The sequence below is a fragment of the Hyperolius riggenbachi genome, chromosome 5 (assembly GCF_040937935.1).
Source record: "Hyperolius riggenbachi isolate aHypRig1 chromosome 5, aHypRig1.pri, whole genome shotgun sequence".
Classification (NCBI taxonomy): Eukaryota; Metazoa; Chordata; class Amphibia; order Anura; family Hyperoliidae; genus Hyperolius; species Hyperolius riggenbachi.
Window position 1 is genome coordinate 162,071,829 of NC_090650.1, and position 18,784 is coordinate 162,090,612.

The following is an 18,784-nucleotide window of genomic DNA, read 5'->3' on the forward strand; positions in this document are numbered from 1 at the left end:
TTTCACCATAGGAAATTTACTTTTCTTTTTTCTTTTCTTTTATTTCTTCTATTTAGTGTTAGCCCAGTAGTCTTAGTTTGGTTAGCCCAGTAGTGTAGCAGTCCAGCGGACAACCACCGCAACATCCGCCTACCTCCATCCGCCTACCTCCTGCCGCTGAGCGGATGAGAAACAACACGGCTCCCGGCCCTCTCCACGACCTCATCCAGCTGGCCCCTCCTGACTCGGCTCCTCCAGAGCCCCCCGCCGCGACCTTCAGAGGGACTGCACCTGCCGCCAAGCCGCTCGGATCCGCCGCGGTCAGCCCGGCACCAACAGACCCCGCCGCGTGAACTGCTCCTGCCGCTGCGCTGCCGGTCTGCTCATCTCCTCCGCTGTGGCCCCCAGGCGACCAGCGGCGGACAAAGCCTCCACATCTCCTCCGCTGTGGCCCCCCCATGTCACCAGCGGTGGACAAATTGCCTCCACTCTCCGCTGCAGGACTACATTACACCGGCCCTCTGCTCGTCGCACAGCACGCAGCACCAAGCTCTAAGGCCTAGCCCACGTGGTACGCCTCCTTAAAGGCACAGGCCCCAAGGCTGGAAACAGGCCTCCTGCCGCTACAAGGGGACAGCATCAGCCACAGCTGGAAGCTGGAAGCGAAAACTGTGAGTGTTTCAGCTAAACTGTGAGTGTTGCCCAACACGTGTTCTCCTTTGTTTTCCCGTTCTGCCCAACACGTGTTTTCCCTTTGTTTTCCTGTTCTCCACTGGCCCGTCTGCACCCCCGCTCCGTAAAATACCTGTACCTGCCCCCCTCAGCAAAAGGGGTTAGGTGTCTCGACTGCCTCTCCCACATCCCACTCCTCTACCCTAGTGCCACTAGCATGGCCAGGCGCAGCCACACAGATTTTGCCCTGCAGATGCCTCCTGCGCGGCACATCGCCACCCACTCACGGGAGGATGTTCTGGAATGGGAGGCCCACGCTGTCAGAGAAACGAGGGCAGCTCCGCTCCTGTGGGACTCAGTCTGTGCCCACATTGACCACCTCACCAGCTCCACCAAATGGGCCCCAAACAGGCGTCGCTACAGAGGGTGCAGGGCGGGGGCACTTACGAAACTCAAGAGGAGAGGCCTGCGCACACCCCTCCCCGCCATCATACTATCGAACGTTCGGTCCCTTCCAAATAAGCTTGACGAACTGTTCATCCTGCTTGGCAACAAACGCGAGCTGGAAGGGTGCACCCACATCCTCTGCTTCACAGAGACATGGCTGAAAGACGCCATCCCCGACAACTACCTTCTCCTTCAGGGATACAATCTCATTCGAGCTGATCGCGACCCGACTCTCTCCGGAAAAAAGAAAGGTGGTGGCATCTGCCTCTACATCAACACCGCTTGGTGCATCAACACCACCACCCTGTTCAAGTGCTGCACACCAGACATCGAGCTCCTTCTCGTAAACTGCAGACCAGTGTACTCCCCTAGAGAGTTCTCCTCCTTCGTTCTGATCGGGGTCTACATCCCACCCGACGCGGACACTTCAAGTGCAATGGGCAAGTTATGCGACTCCATCACCCAGTGGGAGACATCCCTCCCAGACTCCCTCTTTATCATCCTGGGGGACTTCAATAAAGCCAACCTCCGCCGGGAGCTCCCCCGCTACAAACAGCATATAACGTGCCCCACCAGGCAGGAGAACACCCTTGACCACTGCTACACCGTGCTCAAGGATGCCTACAAGGCCACTCAATGGGCTCCCCTTGGCAACTCTGACCACTGCCTTGTCCGCCTGATTCCCACCTACAGAAGGCAGCTAGGGTCCACCAAACCAGCCCTGAGAACTGTCAGAGGGGGCCAAGCAGCAACTTCAGGCCTGCTTCGAATGCACCGACTGGTCAGCCCAGGAGTCACTCTGCCTGGAGGAATGGGCTGAGAACATCACGTCCTACATCAGCTTCTGTGAGGAGTCATGCATCCCGACGAAGAGCTTCAAAGTCTTCCCCAACAGCAAGCCATGGTTCAATGGTAAGCTGAACCAGCTCAGGAAAACAAAGGCAGCAGCTCACAAATCAGGCACCCCAGAGGAGTTTCGGGAGGCCAGGAACACCCTAAACCGCGAAATCAAGGTGGCGAAGCGGAACTATTCAGACAAGCTGCGTCTCAGCCTCCAGTCCAACAATCCACGGGAAGTCTGGAGAGGCCTAAGGGCAGCCACGAACCTGAAACCTCCCCCTCAGCACGCTCCACCCAGCACAGAACTTGCCGAGAAACTCAACGAGTTCTATTGCTGGTTTGAGAGAGACCCCCTCACACTTGAGGCACAAGCAAGCGCACCAGAGACGTCACTCGGCACAGGTCTGGTAACTGTCCGAGAAGCTGATGTCCTGAAACAACTCCGGTGGCTTAACCCCAGGAAGGCCTCAGGCCTGGACGGCATGTCATCTATCTGCCTGCCAGGGGAGGACTGGGACCTTTTGGCCTGGGGGGAAAACACAAATTAGAGGCCTTTTTTTACAGCATACCAGCCCAAATGACATCACACACGTGCCCCATGTGCTATATTCCAGTAGTGGGAGAGAGATGAGAATAGCCTGAGATGGATCAGAGAGCTTATCTGTATTGCAGCCAAATCACACAGAGGCTACTTGCCTAATATCAATCCTGTACCTGCCAGTCTCTCACACAAGTCCTGAAAGCAGCCCCTTTGGAGTCTAGGGACTGTCTAACAGCAGACGTCCTGAAGTCTAGGGACTGTCTGCCAGCAGCCGTTCTGGAGTCTAGGGACTGTTTTCAAGCAGCTCTTCTGGAGTATAGGGATTGTCGAGTACTTTTCAACCTAGACAATACCTTATGTAGCTGTGCACATGCAGTCATTTTAACAATGGTGAGAGACCAGACAGATTTGTTCCCACAGACCCTGCAGGCAAGCCTCTACTCTGTATCATGCTATGTATGTTTACCAGCTTGTCCACCCTCTAATTGCTCTGTAATTGGGCATTTATTTGCCTCAGCCAGCCTACTGGTTCACATTGCCTTATACAAAAACATGAATGCACCAGGCACTGTACCAGCCCTAAATCATTAAATGAGAGGCAGCCTGGGGGGAAATCGCCTCTCTTCCCCCCTGGCCAGTCCTCCCCTGCTGCCTGCGAACCTGCGCAACCCAACTTGCTCCTGTCCTCACCCCTCTCTTTAACAAATCACTGGCCGAGGGCAAAGTTCCAACCTGCCTTAAAAAATCCACAATCATTCCGGTTCCCAAGAAGCCAGGAAACTGTGATCTCAACAACTATAGGCCAGTAGCACTCACCTCCACCATCATGAAGATCTTGGAAAGGCTGGTCCTCCACCACCTGAAGCACTCCACGGACTCCCTCCTAGACCCACTTCAATTTGCCTACAGGCCAAACAGGTCTATCGAGGACGCCATCAACATCACTCTGCCGCACATTACAGAACACCTTGACAACCCGAACACCTATGCCCGGATCCTTTTCCTTGACTTCAGCTCAGCCTTTAATACAATATGCCCAAACATCCTATACGACAACCTTGTTCATCTTGGCCTCGACCCCCTGCTGTGCTTCTGGTTCAAAGACTTCCTCACAGATAGGACACAACGAGTGAGGCTCGGCAACTGCTCGTCACAGGATAGAACCACAAACACAGGGGTGTGTACTGTCCCCTATCCTGTTTTCCCTCTACACGAACAGGTGCACCTCTTCCGCGGACTCTGTCAAGGTCATAAAATTTGCGGACGACACCACCATACTTGGGCTCATAGGCAGCGACGGCGAACACACGTACAGGGAGGAGATCGCACGCATCTGCAGGTGGTGCAAAGACAATCAACTGGTACTCAACGCTACAAAAACAGTCGAGCTTATAGTGGACTTCAGAAGGCGCCCTCACCCGCTCCACCCGGTCTCCATTGAAGGCATTGAAGTCTCCAGGGAGTCGAGCGTCCGTTTCCTGGGTGCCACCATCATGAAAGATCTTAGGTGGGCTGAAAACACCTTCAAGGCCCAGAAGAGGGCTCAGCAGAGGCTGTTCTTTCTGAGGCAGCTGAGGAAATTCGGGATGCCGCGGGAACTGATGATCACCTTTTACACCGCAACCGTGGAGTCTATCCTCTGCTCCTCTATTGTTGTTTGGTACGCAGGCGCTACTGCGAGCGACAGACTTAAGCTCCAGAGAGTAATCAATGCCGCTGAGAGGATCATCGGGTCCCCCCTTCCACCTCTGGATCTCCTACATACCTCCAGACTGTGGTCTAGGGCAAACAGAATACTGAACGACCCTACTCACCCTGGCAGCCGATACTTCGACCGTCTGCCTCTGGGACACCGCTACAGATCGATCCTCACCAAGACCACCAGACATTTGAACACTTTCTTTCCCCAAGCTGTTCTCCTACTGAACTCGCGCTACCACCCCTGCAAAGCCCCCCTAGCCGTGCACTGACGCTGCACTACTACCCAACTACATTTCACCCTCACCCCCGCCCCCCCCCCCCCCTTTTAATCTGTTTGATGTTTGCAGTCTTTTTTAGCTCCTTCTCCTATCTGTGTGAACTGATCTGTATAAAATCTGTATCTGTATTCTGATCTGTGTGAACTGATCTGTATAAAATCTGTATCTGTATACTCCTGCCGTGTGTACCACAAAAAATTCCGGGTGCGTCAATCGACGTACTTGGCGAATAAAGCTGATTCTGATATATATGAGAGAGAGAGTGTTTTGCCTGTCTAATTCCTTCTCATTTGTCTCTAATCACAAGTTGTAATTTGATCTCTCCCCTGTGCCACCTGGCTGCCATGGCAGAGATGGCAGATAAGCTCATTGGAAAGCACAGGATTGTAACAATATAGCCATTTGGTTCCCAACTGCTTCTGAGCCAAGTGCTTCTGCCTTACTGTTACCGACGTCTGCCTGGATTTTGACTACTCTCTGCCTGCCACCTGCACTGACGTCTGCCTGGATTTTGACTACTCTCCGCCTGCACCGACGTCTACCTGGATGTTGACTACTCTCTGCCCGCCGCCTGCACCGAAGTCTGCCTAGATGTTGACTACTCTCTGCCTGCCACCTGCACCGACCTCTGCCTGGATTTTGACTACTCTCTGCCTGCCTTATTTGTACAGTTTCACATTTTTTTAAGTTTATTCATACATTTAATTCATTCAACATTTTTTTGTTCGTCTTATTTATATGCAGAATGTCTAGTAGGCTTTTATTCTGATATATTTTGCCGAGTTATGACTTAAGAATTGGAGGCCTAAAATTCTTGAAAAAAAATGTAACGCTTTTCACTCATAATTCCACTTCATGCTTCCATCTGCTGAAAAGCTTTATGGAGATGAAGATTTCATTTTTCAGCACGACCTGGCACCTGCTCCTAGTGACAAATCCACTGGTAAATGGTTTACTGACCATGGTATTACTGTGCTCAATTGGCCTGCCAACTCTACTGACCTGAACCCCATAGAGAATCTGTGGGATATTGTGAAGAGAAAGTTGAGAGACACAAGACCCAACACTCTGGATGAGCTTAAAGTGGAATATAACCCAGCATTTCAACTTTGCTCTAAAACATTATTTACAGCATATTATATGCAACCAGCATTTTTTTTTACTAGACCAGCATTGGAAGGATTACACACAGAGCTTTAAAGTTCTGTGGAGAGAAATGCCGACCCACCGAAGTTTAGATAGATACATTTAAGTAAACACAATGTAACAAGTGAGGAATGTGACACACACTCTCTGACTGTGCAGGAGCTGGTGGACACACAGAGAGAGTGTGTCACATTCCTCACTTGTTACATTGTGTTTACTTAAATGTATCTATCTAAACTTCGGATGCGTGTGCATTTCTCTCAACGGAACTTTAAAGCTCTGTGTGTAACCCTTCCAATGCTGGTCTAGTAAAAAAAAATGCTGGTTGCATATAATATGCTGTAAATAATGTTTTAAAGCATGTCACATTCCTCACTTGTTACATTGTGTTTACTTAAATGTATCTATCTAAACTTCGGATGCGTGTGCATTTCTCTCAACGGAACTTTAAAGCTCTGTGTGTAACCCTTCCAATGCTGGTCTAGTAAAAAAAAATGCTGGTTGCATATAATATGCTGTAAATAATGTTTTAAAGCAAAGTTGATAGGCTGGGTTATATTCCGCTTTAAGGCCACTATCGAAGCATCCTGGGCCTCCATAACACCTGAGCAGTGCCACAGGCTGATTGCCTCCATGCCACGCCGCATTGAAGCAGTCATTTCTGCAAAAGAATTCCCGACCAAGTATTGAGTGCATAACTGAACATAATTATTTGAAGGTTGACTTTTTTGTTTTAAAAACACTTTTCTTTTATTGGTCGGATGAAATATGCTAGTTTTTTGAGATAGGAATTTTGGGTTTTCATGATCTGTATGCCAAAATCATCAATATTTAAACAATAAAAGGCTTTAACTACTTCAGTTATGTGTAATGAATCTAAAATATATGAAAGTCTAATGTTTATCAGTACATTACAGAAAATAATGAACTTAATCACAATATGCAAATTTTTTTAGAAGGACTTGTACACACACACACACACACACACACACACCTCTGTATATCTGATTTTCTAATATGTATATCTGATTTTACAAATACGGGGACTGCTTTATTGAAGCAGCACAAGTAACTATTTTTTGATTGGGTTATTTCAATTTTGTGGACTAAGCACAGCTATAACTGTATATATAAATTATTTATGATGACTATTATCTGAGAAATAGAACATTTTATCATATTTTCTATTTTAATTACAGTTTAAATTCATTAGGAGTCGGAGTCGGTGCATTTTCTCCCGACTCTAGGTACCCAAGAATTGCCCTGACTCAGACTCCTCGACTCCACAGCCCTGGTCTCTGCGTCCCATGTCCATGTGTGTCCCTGCGTTTGCGCTACTGCGCATGTGCCGCAGTGACAGCCGTTGTTCGGACAGGAGCAGGACAGCTAGGGGGCCGGCTGGGCGAGTGGGCGTGTGCGGCCGGGCGTACAGGCGGGCGCGAGCATGCGCGCTGACAGGTGACGGCGGTGACAGACCTAGAGCCCGTTATTAAACGGGCTAAGGTCACTAGTGAGCAATAAAACACAAATTGGAACAGAGCAAATACTGTGTGTGCATAAGCAGATTATAGTTCCAGACTGATAGCACTTTACAGGCAGCGTTGTAGGCAAGCCAGAGACCACAGCAGTCACTGTGGATATGCTGTGTTACAAACTACAGTGCGTAGCATGAATGATACAGGCATTATATGTCAGTCCACATACCCATCCTTAATGGTGCAGGGACCGGGGAGCATTCCGTGATGTAACACATCAGCATGTAGGTGCAGAGCATGGTATGAAGGGAATTGCAAAAGTCCTGGTTAGTGCTTGTTGGAAGGTAACGGTGGCTAGTGGGCCAGCATGGTCAGAGTAGAGGGAGAGACAGTGGATCCAGCATCCATCCAGCTATGCCGTGACAGACGCATGCTAATTGGCAAAGTGAGGCCTAATCAGGCTGCTCTTAATTCTGAAATCTATTGGAAATCTATTCCTAGTGTGTGGCACACATCAGATAGATTCCTGTCAGATTCGACATGACAGGCATCTGACAGAAATCTATCTGATGGTCAAATCTGCTGCAAATCTATAAGTATGGTCATGTTTAGTTTAGGCCCTGCAAATTCTGGCAAGCAGATGCAATTTGCATGTGTTTTGCATTTTAATTAGTCAAGTGACATTTCTGTAGCCTTTATTAGCATGCTCTCTCTGATCTGAGCACACACTGTCTTTTTATCTCCATTGCACAACTGTGAAGATATCACAGACAAGCTAAAACTGAGTGCAGAGACAGTCTGGTGTGACTAATAAATAAAGCACACTCTGGGGACATTTATCAGGAGTGTCTGAGACAAAATATTAGTAGGTTTTTAGAAATCCGTGCAGAAATGTCTCAGACAGCCTAAGAAATCACTATATAGTGCAGATTCCTTCTAAAACTGTTGTAAAATAGGAGGAGCTAGGAGGAGTCTCTCAGACAGTGCAGTGTGTGAGGGGAATTGCTGTTGCTGAGGTAACCAACACACCTGCTGTATTGATAGCAGCAGCCTTTGAGGAGGAATTTAGCAGGTGGGAGGAGCACATCACAAATCATGTATAGCCTGCACTCTGCAATCATGTCTAGCCAGCAGTTCTACACGTGCACTTCTTAAACTGCGCCAGTTTAGGGATGGATTTGCACTTTTCTTAACTGTAGTGCAGCTCTAGAAATCCATGCTAAATTGCCACTATTACCTAGGATTTAATAAAGTTCTTATTATCATGCAGAACTGTTCACCCTGCTGGTTAGAACAGATTAAGAAGAAAAAACTGTCGGTAAGGCGTTGATAAATCTCTCCCACAGAGTCTGCAGGGGGCGTGCATAACTTCTCCAGATTACAGCAGAGGAAGTGCATTCCTCTCTGGGTTGACAAAGCTTGACAAAGAAAAGAAGATTAGATATATTACAGAGACAGTGGGGGACATTTATCAAGAGTGTCTGAGACATAATATTGGTAGGTTTTCAGAAATGGGTGCAGAACTGTCTCAGGCATCACTAGATAGTACAGATTCCTTCTTAAACTGTAGTAAAATAGGAGGAGCTAGGAACTTCTCTCAGACAGTGCAGTGTATGAGGGGAATTGCTGTTGCTGAGGTAACTAATACATCTGTTGTATTGATACCAGCAAGCTCTGACGAGAAATTCAGCAGAGGGGAGGAGTACCTAACAAATCATGTCTAGTCTGCACTATCTTTAGAACTGCTATCAAGCACTTCTTAATCTGCAGCAGTTTAGGGACCGATTTGCACTTTTCTTAACTGTAGTGAAGCTCTAGAAATTCATGCTAAACTACCGCAATTACCTAAGATTTAAGAAGGTTCTTATTATCATGCAGAACTGTTCTCCCTGCTGGTTAGAACAGATTAAGAAGAAACAACTGTGTAAATCGTTGATAAATCTCCCCCAGTGCAACTAGAAAAGGCTGCAATAATCCAGACCACATTAAAAAGGTATAGGAACTTATAGGATAGAAGAAATAAGGCTGAAAATGTTTTTACAGAGTCTCTTTAAGGGAGGGATATAAACCACGCACAAACCTTTGCAGATGAATAGACATCCAAATCACCAGTGAAGTAGAAAATAAAAAACAGATATCTAAGAGCTCCTTAGGAAAGCATGGGAATACGATATTGATATTTATCAAATTTGTGTAGATTTTTAGCAGGCATATGACTATTAAAAGACAAAAATTATATGAAATATTAAGGGAGTCTGGCATTCCCAATAAACTGATAAAACGAATAAAAAAATCACAATGAAGTACACACAATCATATGTACGGATAGAAAATCAACTGAGATCATGCAAGGTCTAAAACAAGAAGACGGGCTGGCCCGGCCCTAGAAAACGTCAGAAAAATTCCAAATAAATCCAAAAAAATTATTCTAATAAATAAATCTGTACAGGTAATACCTTACGCAGATTATATCAACCTATATCGATTTAAATAATCATGCCAAGGAGGTAGGCCTGATAATAAACACTGATAAGACAACATTTCTAAGACAGTCAAGAAAGAAAGGACCACCACAGAACATAATAATAGGTGACGATAATCTAGAACCTGTAAAACATTTTAAATATCTCGGAGTCAACCTAGACAGCGATAGAAGTGAAACAGCAGAAATCCATGGAAGAATAACTCAAGCCAACAGCGCTTACTTTGCCTTATCACACATCTTTCACTCATGGGATATCCAAAGGAACAACAAAATCCGGGTATACATGACCATAATCAGGTCCATACACACACCAACGGGTGTGAAACATAGATAGTTACTTAGCAAGCAAAATGTATACTTTTGAAAGGAATTCCAGGATATGATGACCCCATTTTAGAAAGAAGACATCCCAAAGTATTCACTAAGAGGCATGGTGAGTTCATAGAAGATTTTATTTTTTGTCACAAGTTAGCGGAAAATGACACTTTGTGACAAAAAATAAAATAAAATAAAGTTTCCATTTCTGATATCTTGTGACCCAAAAAATGAAATCTGCCACGGACTCACCATGCCCCTCTCTGAATACTTTTGGGTGTCTACTTTCCAAAATGGGGCCATTTGTGGGGTGTGTTTACTGTCCTGGCATTTTGGGGGTGCTAAATTGTAAGCACTCCTGTAAAGCCTAAAGGTGCTCATAGGACTTTGGGCCCCTTAGCGCACATAGGCTGCAAAAAAGTGTCACACATGTGGCATCGCCATACTCAGGAGAAATAGTATAATGTGTTGTGGGGTGTATTTTTACACATACCCATGCAGGGTGGGAGAAATATCTCTGTAAATGAGGTTTTTTTTTAACACACAATTGTCCATTTACAGAGATATTTCTCCCACCCAGCATGGGTATGTGTAAAAATACACCCCACAACACATTATACTATTTCTCCTGAGTACGGCAATACCACATGTGTGACACTTTTTTGCAGCCTAGGTGCGTTAAGGTCAGTGTTCTCCCCAGGATCTTTTAGCCGGGTTCTCCACCCGGCTAGTTTTGGTGACCACCCGGCTGTCATCGGCTCACTTCCTCCTATGCTGTAAGCAGAGTTGCTTACAAAAGCACTGGCCCTGCATTCTCTCATCTCACCCCACCCGGCTACTATTTCATGCCACCCGGCTACTATTTCATGCCACCCGGCTGGAAAAAAAATTCTGGGGAGAACACTGAAGGTGCCCAAAGTCCTATGAGTACCGTTAGGATTTTACAGGTCATTTTGAGGCATTTGGTATCTAGACTACTCCTCATGGTTTAGGGCCCCTAAAATGCCAGGGCCGTATAGGAACCCCACAAGTGACCCCATTTTAGAAAGACAACACCCCAAGGTATTCCGTTAGGAGTATGGTGAGTTCATAGAAGATTTTATTTTTGTCACAAGTAAGCGGAAATTGATTTTTATTGGGGTTTTTTTCACAAAGTGTCATTTTCCACTAACTTGTGACAAAAAATAAAATCTTCTATGAACTCATCATACACCTAACAGAATACCTTGGGGTGTCTTCTTTCTAAAATGGGGTTAGTTGTGGGGTTCCTATACTGCCCTGGTTTTTTAGGGGCCTTAAACCGTGAGGAGTAGTCTAGAAACCAAATGCCTCAAAATGACCTGTAAAATCCTTAAGGTACTCATAGGACGTTCAGGCCCTTAGCGCACCTAGGCTGCAAAAAAGTATCACACATGTGGTATCGCTGTACTCAGGAGAAGTAGTATAATGTGTTTTGGGGTGTATTTTTACACATACCCATGCTGGGTGGGAGAAATATCTCTGTAAATGAAATTTTTTTAATTTTTTTACACACAATTGTCCATTCACAGAGATATTTCTCCCATCCAGCATGGGTATGTGTAAAAATACACCCCAAAACACATTATACTACTTCTACTGAGTACGGCAATACCACATGTGTGACACTTTTTTGCAGCCTAGGTGCGATAAGGAGCCCAAAGTCCTATGAGTACCTTTAGGATTTCACAGGTCATTTTGAGGCATTTGGTTTCCAGACTATTCCTCACGGTTTAGGGCCCCTAAAAGGCCAGGGCAGTTTAGGAACCCCATAAGTGACCCCATTTTAGAAAGACAACACCCCAAGGTATTCCATTAGTAGTATGGTGAGTTCATAGAAGATTTTATTTTTTGTTACAAGTTAGCAGAAATTGATTTTTATTGTTTTTTTTCACAAAGTGTCATTTTCCACTAACTTGTGACAAAAAATAAAATCTTCTATGAACTCATCATACACCTAACAGTATACCTTGGGGTGTCTTCTTTCTAAAATGGGGTCACTTGTGGGGTTCCTATACTGCCCTGGCATTTTTGGGGGACCAAAACCGTGAGGAGTAGTCTGGAAACCAAATGCCTCAAAATGACTGTTCAGGGGGTATAAGCATCTGCAAATTTTGATGACAGGTGGTCTATGAGGGGCTGAATTTTGTGGAACCGGTCGTAAGCAGCAAGGTGGCCTCTTAGATGACAGGTTGTATTGGCACTGAAGTGCAGGAAGCGCAGGATGTTCTCAAATCGTGACCTGGACATGGCAGCAGAGAACATGGGCATGTGATGTATTGGGTGCGTAGACCAATATGACTGCAATACATTCTTTTTGACTAGACCCATGTTAAGGAGAAGGCCCAAAAAAACGTTTTTGCGGAAACTTGGAGTGGTTTCCACCAAAAAGACTGGGCATGGTAGCTTCTCGGATTAGCGGTTGCATATTGGTCTCAGCCACAATTAAGTCGTAGAGATCCACGGTGCAGAACAGATTAAAAAAGTCTAGGGCCAATCCTAGATTATCTGTCTCCACCTGGACTCCAGACTGGGCAGTGAAAGGGGGCAGTACGGGTGCGGCGGAACCAGGGGATTGCCAATTGGGATTTGCCAGCACCTCTGGGAGACTATGAGTAGTACGGGCCGGTTTGCTGGTGGCTGCGACTCGGGTCTTAATGCACGTGCCACCAAACCAGTTTCTACTACCATGCTGGTGGTGCTCGCCACTTCACCAGGGTCTACGGCAGTACTGGTGCTAGGTCCAGGAGATGCTACGCTGCTGGTGCATGCCTCACCAAGAAAACGCGGATCAGCGCCAGCACCACTCTGCTGCCCTTAAGTCTGATCCTGCGGTCCAGTGACATGGGTTGTGGTACGCCTGGCTCTAGCCGGGATCTCAACCTCGTCATTGCTATCGGTCAGAGAGCCACTGCTGTTCACCGGTTCGTATTCTGACCCGGATGATTCATCGGATGAGGCTTCCCAATCGCACTCACCCCACTGGGCCAGAATCTCAGCGGCCTCTTCAGCGGAATACCCCTTTTTTGCCATGGTGGACTGCTAAATTTAGGGGGTATTCCTCTGAGACTACCCAGGAAAAAAGCACCTACCTAGCAAAAGGGAGTACTTGTGAAGTAGAAAGCTGTGGTCACTGAGTTTTGATAAAAAAAAAAATCAAAACTGATCTTTACAGCACCACAGTTATTGTACAGTGTTTTTTGCAGTGATCAGGAAAAAAAATTCTGTCACTGCAGTGGGGCGGGTGAGGGTTTGGCCAGGTGATCAGAAGCCTGCAGGGGGCAGATTAGGGCCTGATCTGATGGGTAGGAGTGCTAGGGGTGACAGGAGGAGATTGATGGGTGTCTCAGGGTGATTAGAGGGGAGAATAGATGCAATGAATGCACTGGGGAGATGATCGGAAGGGGGTCTGAGGGGGATCTGAGGGTTTGGCTAATTGATCAGGAGCCCACACAGGGCAAATTAGGGCCTGATCTGATGGGTAGGTGTGCTAGGGGGTGATAGGAGTTGATTGATGGGCGTCTCAGGGTGTGATTAGAGGGGGAAATAGATGCAATCAATGCACTGGGGAGATTAGGGGGGTCTGAGGGCGATCTGAGGGTGTGGGCGGGTGACTGGGTGCCCGCAAGGGGCAGGTGAGGGTCTGATCTGATGGGTATGATGGGTAGCAGTGACAGATGGTGACAGGGGGTGATTGATGGGTGATCAGTGGGTAATTAGAAGGGAGAATAGATGCAATCAATGCACTAGGGAGGTAATCAGGGGGGGGGGGGGGGACTGAGGGCAATCTGAGGGTGTGGGCGGGTGATTGGGTGCCCACAAGGGGCAGATTAGGGTCTGATCTGATGGGTAGCAGTGACAGGTGGTGACAGGGGTGATTGATAGGTGATCAGGGTGTGATTAGAGGGGACAATAGATGCAAGCAATGCACTGGCGAGGTGATCAGGGTGGGTCTGAGGGCGATCTGAGGGTGTGGGCGGGTAAATGGGTGCCCGCAAGGGGCAGATTAGGGTCTGATCTGATGGGTAGCAGCGACAGGTGGAGACAGGGGGTGATTGATGGGTGATCAGTGGGTGATTAGAGGGGAGAACAGATGTAAATAATGCACTGGGGAGGTGATCAGGTGGGGTCTGAGGGTGATCTGAGGGTGTGGGCGGGTGTTTGGGTGCCTGCAAGGTCCAGATTAGGGTCTGATTTGATGGGTAGCAGTGACAGGTGGTGACAGGGGGTGACGGGGTGATTGATAGGTGATTACAGGGGAGAATATATGCAAGCAATGCACTGGTGAGTTGATTAGAGGGGGCCTAAGGGCGAGGGCAGGTGATTGGGTGCCCGCAAGGGGCAGATTAGGGTCTGATCTGATGGATAGCAGTGACAGGTGGTGACAGGGGGTGATTGATGGGTGATCAGTGGGTCATTAGAGGGGAGAACAGATGTAAACAATGCACTTGGGAGATGATCGGAGGGCGGGTCTGCGGGCGATCTGAGGATCTAGGCAGAGTTAAAGTTCCCTTTAAGGACCAGAGACCGCTGGTACCAGAAACGGCGGAACACCGACAAATACTGACGGATCACTGCAATTCTCCCCCGCAACCGCTGTCCACGCTGCATGCCAGGAACCTCAGCCACCCACTCTGCCATCTCATTGATGGCAGAGTTCCTGTGAGCCAGTCAGGAGTCGCTTTCATTGGCTCATGACCCTATCTATCAATGTAAGCCAATGGGTTGTTGCTTATGTTGATAGACAGGCTCCTGACCCACTTACAGGGCTTTGCCGTTAAAGAGACGGCAGAGTAAGTGAGCTGTGGCAGGGAGACACGGCAAGATCGTCGGGAGCGATGTATTGAAATCTACTACCTGCCAGCCAGATCGGCATCAAAACACGGTGTAGATTCAATTACATTTAATTAAATAATGCCAGTATACAGATCAGGGGCATACCTACAAATCATGCCCCCCCCCCCCCCCCCAGCAAAACTTTGATGGGGCCGCCTTAACCACTTAACGACCAGCTAACGCCGATAGGAAGCGGCTGGACGTTTGTGGATTTCCACAACGAGCGGCCGTTTTCTGTCAGTTCCCGGCGGGGGGCTCCGTGAACAGCCTGCGAGTCTCCGGTCACGGCTCACAGGCTAAATGTAAACACCCAGGGAAGAAATCCCTGGGGTTTACATCGTACGGCGCTGCTGTCACAGCAGTGCCGTAAAGGAGATCGGCAATCCCCGGCCTCTGATTGGCCGGGGATAGCCGGCATCTGATAGGCTGAAGCCTATTAGAGGCGGTACAGGACGGATCGCTGTCCTGTACCGCCTATTCTGAGGAGGAGAGGGAGGGAAGGAGAAGGAGAGGGAGGGGGGGAATAGCGCTGCGGAGGGGGGCTTTGAGGCGCCCCCGCTACACACACATAGCCAGCGGTGATCAGACTCCCCCAGCAGGACATCCCCCTAGTGGGAAAAAAAAAGGGGGGGGGGGGAGTCTGATCGCCCTGCCTAAAACCTGATCTGTGCTGGAGGCTGAAGAGCCCACGTAGCACAGATCTGCCAAAACAGCCCTGGTCCTTAAGTGGTTAACGTGGAGCTGAAGACTCGGAAAAAAAAATAAGAGTTTCACTTACCTGGGGCTTCTGCCAGCCCCCTGCAGCCGCACTGTGCCCACAACATTAGCAAACAATCCTCCAGTCCCCCGCTGCAGCTCCGTTTCTTTACTGCCGACTTACAAGTCGACAACCACTGCGCCTGCCCAGCCATAGCCAAACTCATATACGAGAAAATCTCGTATTGCGCCTGCGCAGGACGATCCTGGCAAAGCAAGCAGGAGCAAGGATGCATGCAGCCAGGGCTACGCAGACGCAGTGGCCCGCCGACTCAGTGGCAGCGACGGACTGGAGAATTGTTTTACCCAGATGCGGGCACAGGACATCTGCAAGGGGGCGGTAGAAGCCCCAGATAAGTTAAACTCCTTTTTTTTAACCTTACAAGTTTATTTTAACCTCCTTGGCAGTAACCCCGAACTACACTCAGAGGAGTCAACGGAAGCTCAATGCAAAGCAATAGCATGCAGCGGGCGTTTTTACTCACCTCCCAGAGGATCCAGATGCCAGCAGCCATTCTCCTTCCAGTCCTCAGAGGCTCTGAATCGCTCTGGTGAGATCACCGTCGGCGATCTCACTACATGGTTACAGATCCACCCAGAGGACGAAGGGAAAATTGCAGCGCTGGATTTCAGGGAAGTAAGTGCTGAGGCCGCTGCAGGCATTCTGGCGGCATGAGTGTTTCCTGATTTTAAGGTCTCAAACGTGCTGAAAAGAGAGGTTAAAGTCAATGGGAACCTTTATTAAAGAGAACCCGAGGTGGGAATTACTTTTACTATTGGGGCACAGAGGCTGGTTGTGCGCACTAAGACCAGCCTCTGTTGCCCCATCGTGTGCCTCCATGTCCCCCCTGCTCGCCGCTATACCCCCCGCATTGCTGGCGACACGCAGCGTGTCGCCAGCTCAATGTTTACCTTGCGCTGTCAGTCAGCGCTGCTCCCCTGCCTCCTCCGCATCGGCGCACCCGCCCGTGTCCCTTCCCTCCCGCTGATAGGAGGGAAGTGACGCGGCGGGTGGCGCCGATGCGGAGGAGGCGGGGGAGCAGCGCTGACTGACAGCGCAAGGTAAACATTGAGCTGGCGACACAGCCAGCAATGCGGGGGGTATAGCGGCGAGCAGGGGGGACATGGAGGCACACGATGGGGCAACAGAGGCTGGTCTTAGTGCGCACAACCAGCCTCTGTGCCCCAATAGTAAAAGTAATTCCCACCTCGGGTTCTCTTTAAAAAAAAAGCCAGATACTTACCTAGGGAGAGGGAAGGCTCTGGGTCCTATAGAGTCTTCCCTCTCCTCTCCTGGTGCCCGTTCCAGCGCTGGCTCCCCCGTAGCAGTATATGGCTAAATAAGTCAAATACTGCTCTCTCCGCTGCTGAAGGGAGGCTTCAGGAGCCCGAGGGCTCCCAAAGACGGGCCGCTCCATACTGCGCACGGAGATTTAAATGGGGGAGCCAGCGATGTACTGAGGGCACCACGGGAGAGAAGAAGGAAGGCCCATTAGGACCCAGAGCCTTCCCTCTCCTTAGGAAAGTATCTGTTTTCTTTGTTTTGTTTGTTTGTTTGTTTTTAAAGATTCCATTAGCTTTAGGCTAGGTGCACACATAGCAGAAACACTAGCATTGCGGAAAACGCTGCATTTTTCCCGCTAATGGAAGTCTATAGGCCGCAGGAAAAATGCGTAAAAAAACGCATGTGTTTTCAAAACCCGCGTTTTAAAAAGGCTGGTTTTGTTGCATAGTATTCATAAACGCATCAAAAACTCACATAATAAAAGTCAATGGTAACGCAATGGTATGTGTTTTCCATGCGTTTTCCAAGTATTTTTATATGCGGTTTTTCCAAAAAATAATTAGTTTTTGCTGTATTTCCGCTTCCTGTTGTCTTCCTAGTGATGTGCATAAATGGAAATATAAAAACGCATGGAAAACGCATATGTGTTTTGTATATGTGAACCGCAAACATATTAAAACGCAAGCAAAACTCATCGCAAACGCACCAAAAACTCAGTAAACCGCAAACAACATTAACATAAAAAAATAAACATTAACATAAAAAAAGGCATAAAATGCAGCCTTTCACGTTATGTTATGTGTGTACCTAGCCTTAATGTCCTCAACTCTTCCCTTGCCTTACTTGGTATGGGGGCAATGGGGGATTATCATACAAGGTGGGGGATCCATCATTTCATACAATGGTCATAAAACAAGTGTGGCCATCAGGATCGTCACACCAGTAAGTGTAGCCACACACACACACACACACTCACAAAAACCTAATCTGGAGCATCAGAGAAAGGAAGGTTGGGGCCCTCCCACAACTCTGGGCCTCCCTGCAGTTGCAATGTGGCTGCTCCCTTCCTGTTACACCCCCGAAACAGATGCCAAAAAGCACAGAGACCAAACATGCAGTTGAGGAAGTGAGTGTCACAGTAACTACAGAGCATCCTGCCTTTGCATGCCTTCTTGTACTATGCAGTCTTGGAGGATCTCGACCTTGTGTTGCCATAAGTATATGTTTTTGCAGATGAGCAATATGCTCCCAGTATTCTTACTGCATTACAATTAACTAAAGCCAGAAATATCGGTTTTTGCAGATGGGCAATATGCTCCCAGTGTTCTTACTGCATTACAATTAACCTCTAAAACGCGCATGGACAGTTTACACCAGACCTCCCCTCCCCCAATAACATGACACTAAATTGATGCCAGAAGGCTTGAAACCTGCCCATTAAAATGAGTTTTCCTGGATCTACAATGCACACTTTGTTCATCTTCCTGTAATTTCTACGTATCTGATTGCACATACTGTAATAGCAGATAGTAAAGATCATTTATAAACAGTGGGCCTTTCGCAGCCCTATACGTTAGCTGAAAGCTGAAATGTATATCAGTACAGTAGAGAATATAGACATAGCCCATCCCCTGCAATACTTCACGCAGTGACGATGCATACTGGACTCTTACCTTTTCCTGAGCTCTGCTGAGTCTTTTCTGGACGTTCTTCGCAAATATACCTGTTTTCATATCAGCCATGGCTGCTGGTCTAGGGAGCCAAGTGAGAGGAATTAGATGGAGCCTAGAGGCTGAGAGGGAATGAGAAGGGAGGGGAGGGGAAAGGAGGAGCCCAAGTGTCATGAGATAAAAAGACGCTCACTACAATGAAGGAAAGAGGGGGAATAGAGAATGCAATGAAAGGCAGTAAGCAGGGAGTTTAGGGAAAATCAAATGTAGATTCTCGTTATAAATGAATATTTACAATTACAGTTTCGTCTGCGAAAATAAAGGAAAGCAAATGCAGAAT

The 18,784-nt window shown here is 47.8% G+C and overlaps 1 protein-coding gene across 4 annotated transcripts in view; it reads right to left on the reverse strand.

The window, feature by feature from the left end:
- AMPH (amphiphysin) overlaps positions 1–18,571 on the reverse strand; it is a 1,183,179-nt gene extending 1,164,608 nt beyond the window's left edge. For all 4 annotated transcript variants that reach the window (XM_068236417.1, XM_068236420.1, XM_068236419.1 and 1 more), the window contains exon 1: positions 18,448–18,571. In XM_068236417.1, coding sequence (XP_068092518.1) covers positions 18,448–18,516 — 69 coding nt within the window. In that variant the 5' untranslated portion in view covers positions 18,517–18,571. The remainder of the gene's footprint in view (positions 1–18,447) is intronic.
- Between the last annotated feature and the right edge of the window lie 213 nt (positions 18,572–18,784).